The sequence below is a fragment of the Mesocricetus auratus genome, unplaced genomic scaffold (genome assembly GCF_017639785.1).
Source record: "Mesocricetus auratus isolate SY011 unplaced genomic scaffold, BCM_Maur_2.0 contig_9091_pilon_obj, whole genome shotgun sequence".
Classification (NCBI taxonomy): Eukaryota; Metazoa; Chordata; class Mammalia; order Rodentia; family Cricetidae; genus Mesocricetus; species Mesocricetus auratus.
The window spans coordinates 26,894-33,786 of NW_024433466.1; the positions used below are offsets into that span (position 1 = coordinate 26,894).

The window sequence follows — 6,893 nt, forward strand, 5'->3', positions numbered from 1 at the left end:
GAGGGAAAACTAGTGAGCTGACCAACCTAGCTCAGGGCTACTAGATGGCCCACCCCAATATCCACCCCATCTATGAACTGTTGGAGAATGTGAAGGCAATGAACCCAGAGATCCAAAACGGCAGGATCTCCATGACATGGGACAATGACAGGATGTCTGGAAGGAGCCCCAGTGAGAGCCCATTATTGGTGGTATAGCAGAAACCAGAGGCCTCAAGCCAGATCTAAGACTCAGGGCAATGAAAACTTGCAAACAAAGATGAAGGCCACACTATAGCCTTCACAAGGTTGTTGTCCTTTTTTTATTTTTGTTTTTTTATTTGTTGGTTTTTTTTTTTTTGAGACAGGGTTTCTCTGTGGCTTTGGAGGCTGTCCTGGAACTCACTTTGTAGACCAGGCTGGCCTCGAACTCACAGAGATCCGCCTGCCTCTGCCTCCCGAGTGCTGGGATTAAAGGCGTGCGCCACCAACGCCCGGCCTCTTTGTTGGTTTTTTATTTTTCTTTTAAACTTGGTTTTGTTTTGGGGGACAGTACAAGAGCAGAGGGCAGATGCACTGGGCAAGAAGATAAATTATATTGGAATGCATGGTGTGAAATCCACTAAAAATCAATAAAAAGTAGATTTAGTCCTTTTATTTCAAGTGAGTGTTTTGCCTGCATGTTTGTGTGTGTGCACCATGTGTGTAAAGAGGGCACTGTTTCCAAGATCTGTATTTACTTAAATGGTACGAACCATCATATGGGTCCTAGGAATAGATCCCAGGTCCCCTGGAAGAGCAGTGAGTGTTCTTAACCACTGAGGTAGCTCTATAACATTTTCTTAGAAAGCAAGTATAACAGTGTCTGTTTATGGTATGTCTATCAACTAATCAACACTGTAGGTGCCTCAGGAGCTATTTGGTTATTTGTGCAAGTAGTTTTTTACTAAGTGCTTTTATCCTACATGAGAAATGTGCTTTCTTATGAGCTCTTCTCTATTCATCAGAATCTAGTGGTATCCAGTCTTTGGGCATTGTGGTATGAGGTGGTAATCTATGTAATGTTGGATTTCATTCCTGGTTATACCAAGGTACATGTAGCCAGTGGTCTGTGGGTTGCTTATGTCTGAAAGTGGTCCTGAATCTACTTTCTAGGATTAGTATTTAATGCGAATTAAACCTTCATAATGATGTAATTCTTTAATACAGTTCCTCATGTTGTGGTGACCCCCAACCATAAAATTATTTTGTTGCTATTTCATAACTAATTTGCTGCTATTATGAATTGTCAATATCTGATCTGCAGGATATCTGATATGAGACCCTGGCTGAGAACCACTGACTTAGGTGCTTTTGGAGCTAATTCACTTTTGTGTTCTTTTGTAGCTTTCTGTTCAAAATCAGGAGTTTGAGACAAATGAAGATGGAATGCCAAAAGTGGATCAGTTTCATTTGGTAGGTTTCTTTTGGCTCTTTACTCATTTCAGATATATAATAATATAAATTTATAAATATTTGATTGAAAATATTCTCTAATTTTTATAAAAATTTAAGCTAGCATTAGAAGTACCCTACTTATGCTACTGTCAGATAATTAACAAGTCATCTATGTAATAAGAAAATACTATAGTAGAGTTCTAACGATATTTTGTTTTGAAAGGAGTGTTTTATTCTTTTTTTGGGTAAGTGCCTAATTATGTCTTTTCTTTGAAACTCATACTTGTCATTGATATGGCTTTGTCATTCACATATGTTTTCAGCTAACTTATTTTGAGCACTTATCTGGTACCAGAAATTAAACTAAGTACTAGGGCTACCAGGATTGGAGTAGGAAGTGAAATTAGTAATATAATCTTGCTCAGGCTCTTTTTCTTGACTAACTACAATTGTTTTTTTAAAAATCTGCTTTGCTTTTTACTCTCTTGCATTGTAGATGTGGATGAGAAAAGTTACCAGTAGCCATTCCACAGATTGAACGCCCTTTGTTTTGAGATTTCCATGACCAATGCATTAGTGAATCATTCATCTATTCAGGTTCTCCTCACATTTGGGCTCTCAGGATACAGACAGACAGTACCAGACTTTTTTTCCTAGATTGTAACATGGATGACATTATCTTAGTTAAGGTTTCTATTGCTGTGAAGAGACACTGTGACCATGCCAACTCTTATAAGGAAAACATTTAATTGACGGTGACTTAAGTTTAAGAAGTTTAGTTCATTATCGTCATGGCATGTGGCGTGAAGCCAGATAGAATGCTGGAGAAGGAGCTGAGAGTTGTACATCTTGATCCACAGGTAACAGAAACTGTGTCCACACTGGGCACAGCTTGAACAAAGGAGGCCTTTGTGCCAGACCCCCACAATGACACACTTCCTTCAACAAGGTCACACCTACTGTAACAAAGACACGCCTTCTAATAGTGCTAGTCCCTATTGGGGGTCGTTTGCTTTCAAACCACCACAGGCATCTAGCTCACTTCACAGTAAGAATCCTGTTCCCTTCCCCTCTGAAACCACATGGACCAAACTGCCACTGCTCATTTTCCTTTTGGCAATCTTCTTAACTTCCAATAGAAGCCTAGTGTACCCTTCTTGCAGCACTCTAGGGGATTTGTTTGGGTTTTGTTTTCCAAGACATGGTTTCTCTGTAGCTTTGGAGCTTGTCCTAGAACTCGCTCTGTAGACCAGGCTTGCCTTCAACTCACAGTGATCTGCCTGCCTTTGCCTCCTGAGTGCTGAGATCAAAGATGTGTGATACCACCCCAGCCCCCTTTAGGGGATTTTAATACCAAGTTCTAAACTCTTCCTGCAAACCAGTTCCAGAGACCCAAGACTACAGTATCAGGTTTATCACAGCACTGACCCCTTCTTTCAGTACTGTTTTTCTCTATTTGGTTTTTTCATTGCTGTGATGAAATACGTGTTAAGAAGCAATTTAAAGAACAAAAGGTTCAGGAGGTGATTTTCAGTTGAAGTCTTTTTATCGTGGTTTGTTCATAGTTTGGCATTTTAATTTTCTTAATTAAATTTTTTCTTAAAATTTTAATGAGTCATCAAATTTAGTCAGATATGGCATGTCTTTCAGTAAAGCATCAATTTAAAATGGCTTTAAAAAGAGATAACCAACCTTAAAGTTTATCCACTGAGAGTATATAACTTAGTAGTTTTTAGTATAATCACATGTGTCTGAGCATCACCAGAAACTCAATATATTGTATTGCTACCTCTCAGTATTTGCATTTCTTTACTTCAGTCTTAACCAACCACTAATATGTTTTCTGTTTCTGTATAATTGCTATTGTGGGCATTCTTATGAATGGAATCATAATTAATGGGAACAGTGTATATTGCTTACACTTAGAATGCAAATTCTAGTACTAGTATTTCATCCCTTTCATGGATAAGTAATATTCTAGTGATAGATTTACCACAATTTACGGATACATATTTATTTATGGATGTCTGGGTTATATGTGCCTTTTGGTTATTATAGAAAGTGATACAAATATTTGTATATAGACATTTGAGCAGACATGTTTAATTTCTATTGGATGTATACCTAGCAGTAGAATTACTGATTCATGTAGAAACTGTTTATTTAGCAGTTGAAGACTCACTGGACTGCAAAGCAGTTATTTTACATTTGTAGTAGCAGTATGTGAAAACTCTAGCTTCCCTATATTAATACAGGCTGTAAGACTTTGATTCTAGCCATCTTATAGTCTTGACTTAGATTTGTGGTGCCTTCAGAGAAATGCCTATGCAGACTCTTAATTTTTTTTTTTACATTTTAAAAATTGGGTTGCATTTTTATTTTTGAATTTTAATGGATGATTGTATATTCTAGAAACAAACAACATGTTGGGCACATTGTTTGCAAATATTTTACCTCATCCTGTCAGTGGTATTCTCATTTTCTTGATAGTGTCATTTGAAACACAAGAGTTTGTAATTTTCACGAAGCGTAACTTTCTCGGTTGTTGCTTGTACTTTGGGGATTATTTTCAAGAGTTCTTTGTCAAATACAAAATTGTAAAGATTTACAGTTATGTAGTTTAAGATTTTATATTTAGATCTTTGATATATTTTGAATTAAATTCTCATATATTTTAAGAGGTAATATTCCAGCTTCAATATTCTGCCTGTGGCTATCTATCCCAATACTATTTATCGAAGACTGCTTTGTAAGCATAAAATGGTCATGTCATCCTTGTCAAAGCCAGTAGGTGATAGCTGGGTGGGTTTCTTTCTGGACTCTGAATTCTCTTCCACTGTCTTATAGGTGCTCCTCAATTATGATAGGATTATGTCTTTATAAACCCATTGTAAGTTTAAAATTCATATGGTCCACATTACCTGCAGAATTTATATCTTAGCACACAGTGCACTGCAGAACATTGCTTGATTATCTTGATCAAGCTGGTCTAGTGATCACATGCTGATTTAGAGTGCAGATCACTAAGGATGACCAGCATCAATGAGAGTATGAATCCATGTATTGCTGAAATACAAGACTATGTCTGTTCCTTTGCCAGTATTATGCTGTCTTAATTATTGCTATAGAGATTTGAAATTGGGAAATGTGAATTGTTATACTTTGTTCTTTTTAAATAGGGTCAAGATTATTATTCTGATCTGTAAAGTTCAGAGGTAGCTTACAATGTCTACAAAGAAGTTGGTTTATCTAATAGGACTGTTTTCGCTCTATGGCTGGTTATCAGTGTTGTTTTATGAACCATTAAATATTGGATGTTAATTTATTTATACCTTTGATTTCCTTCAACTATATCTTTTTTTCTTTTAATTTTAAATAGCTTGTTTTACATGTCAATCCCAGTTCCCTTTCCCTCCCCCTCCTCCCACACCCCCCAGCCTCCCACCCTATTGCCAAATCCTTCCACATAGGGGATATCTAGAGTCTGTCATTTCACTCAGGGTAGGGTCCAGGCACTCTCCTAAGAGTCCAGGCTGAGAGAGCATCCCTCTTTGTGTTATGGACACACGATGTCTGTTTGTATTCCAGGTATAAACACTGGTTCACTGCTCAGGGCCCCATAGGTTGTCCAGGCCTCCTCACTGACACTCACATTCGGGGGGGTCTGGATCAGTCCCATGCTGGCCTCCCAGCTGTCGGTCTGGGGTCCAAGAGCACTTCCCTGTTCAATCAGCTGTCTCTGCTGGTTTTGCCAGCCCATTCTTTGCCAATTTGCTCGTCGCTCCTCTCTCTCTGTCACTGGGTTCCTTGGGTTCAGTTCAGTGTTTAACTGTGGGTGTTTGCCTCTGCTTCCATCAGTCACTGGATGAAGGCTCCAGGAATGGGCATTTGAGGTGGTCTCTCCACTATTGCTTAGCTTGCCAATCAGTGTCATCCCTTTAGATCACTAGAGGTCACACTGGTGCCTGATCTGTCTTCTAACCTATGATTCCCTCTTCCCCCTATTCTCCCCCCCCCACTCAACCTTCCTGTTCCCCCATGACCTACTCTCTCTTCCTCTTCTCCCCTTCTCTTCTTCCCAGCTCCCATTCCCCCCCACCCCTTGCCATGTTCCCCATCTGTTCAGAGGATCTTGCCCCATTCCGCTTCTCTTGGGTACCATGCATATCTTTTAGGTTCTTTCCTGTTTCCCAGACTCTCTGTCAGTGGAAGTACAGACTGGCACTATCCTGATCCATGTCTAAAATCCATATATGAGTGAGTACATACCATGAGGTCTGGCAAGCTCACCTATATCTTGTAGTCTTCAAAATACATGATTTGTAACTATTTTGTTTCTTTATTCTTAACTATTAGTTCTAATAATTTTTAGTGGGTTTCTTAATGATTTAACATAGCTCTGTACCATTTCCAAATAAAGATGGTTTTACTTCTTCCCCTTTCTATTTGTTAATATTATTTTTAAAATTTTTTCTTAAGTGGTTGTGTTTCCCATAAAATGTTAGATAGTAGAGGTATGAAATTTTTCATGTGAAACTCTGACCACTGTCCCATTAAAGAAGGAAAATGGTGTTCAAATTTCATTCATTTTAGTTTAGCTATAATTCTCCCTGGTAAATAAATTCTAATTTGTTACTACTGGAGATATATCTCTTTTCAATGAAATGTAGCTGAACTTGGAAGGAATCTCTAAGAATCTAAATAGAAAAATATGTCAGTAACTAAAAGAGGTTTTTAACAATTGAATAGTCTATTATATATCTGTTCTTATTTACCATTAGTTTTGGTTTTGATTCTTTAAAAAAATTATTTCTCTTTTCTTGCAGGATGATAATGTCAAATCCCTCCTCTGTAGCTTGATATATTCCAGAAGTTCAATGACTGCTGAGAAAGTTTTGAATGCTGAATGTTTCTTGCTTCTAAAGGGGAAGTCAATTCCAAACCCAGAAAAAGAGACTGAGTATGCTCAGCAAAACAAAGAAGATGAATCAAAGATGGAGAGCTTAGATAGATATAAAGAAAGACAAGAAGTGGTGAAGCCAACCCTCGACTTGACAAATTAGTCTTCTATTGTTGCCATACTTGTCCCTTTAAAAATGTTCTGTTTCTTTGGTATACAAAAATGTGTGTAAATGTTTTGGAAATAGTTAATTGCATCTTTGTATTTGGATTGTAAAAAATAAAAATGTTTTGATTATGCATGAAACTCAGTTATAGTCCTTTTTTGAAATTATGAATGTATGTATGTATGTATCTATCTATCCATTTATTATGTACACAGTATTATGTCTACATGTATCCCTGCAGGCCAGAAGAGGGCACCAGATCTCATTACGGATAGTTATGATCCATCATGTGGTTCCTGGGAACTGAACTCGGCCTCTGGATGAGCAGCCAGTGCTCTTAACCTCTGAGCATCTCTCTAGTCCCCAACCATAGCCTTTGAAGTTTTGCCTAACTTGGCATTGTTTTAGAATG

At 37.8% G+C, this 6,893-nt stretch overlaps 1 protein-coding gene across 1 annotated transcript in view; it reads left to right on the forward strand.

Moving 5' to 3' along the window:
* The window catches only part of LOC101843018 (serine/threonine-protein kinase 31), a 31,671-nt gene extending 25,055 nt beyond the window's left edge, over positions 1 to 6,616 (forward strand). The window contains exons 6-7 of the mRNA XM_040741166.1: positions 1,365 to 1,433; positions 6,242 to 6,616. Coding sequence (XP_040597100.1) covers positions 1,365 to 1,433; positions 6,242 to 6,478 — 306 coding nt within the window. The 3' untranslated portion in view covers positions 6,479 to 6,616. The remainder of the gene's footprint in view (positions 1 to 1,364; positions 1,434 to 6,241) is intronic.
* The last annotated feature ends 277 nt before the right edge of the window (positions 6,617 to 6,893 follow it).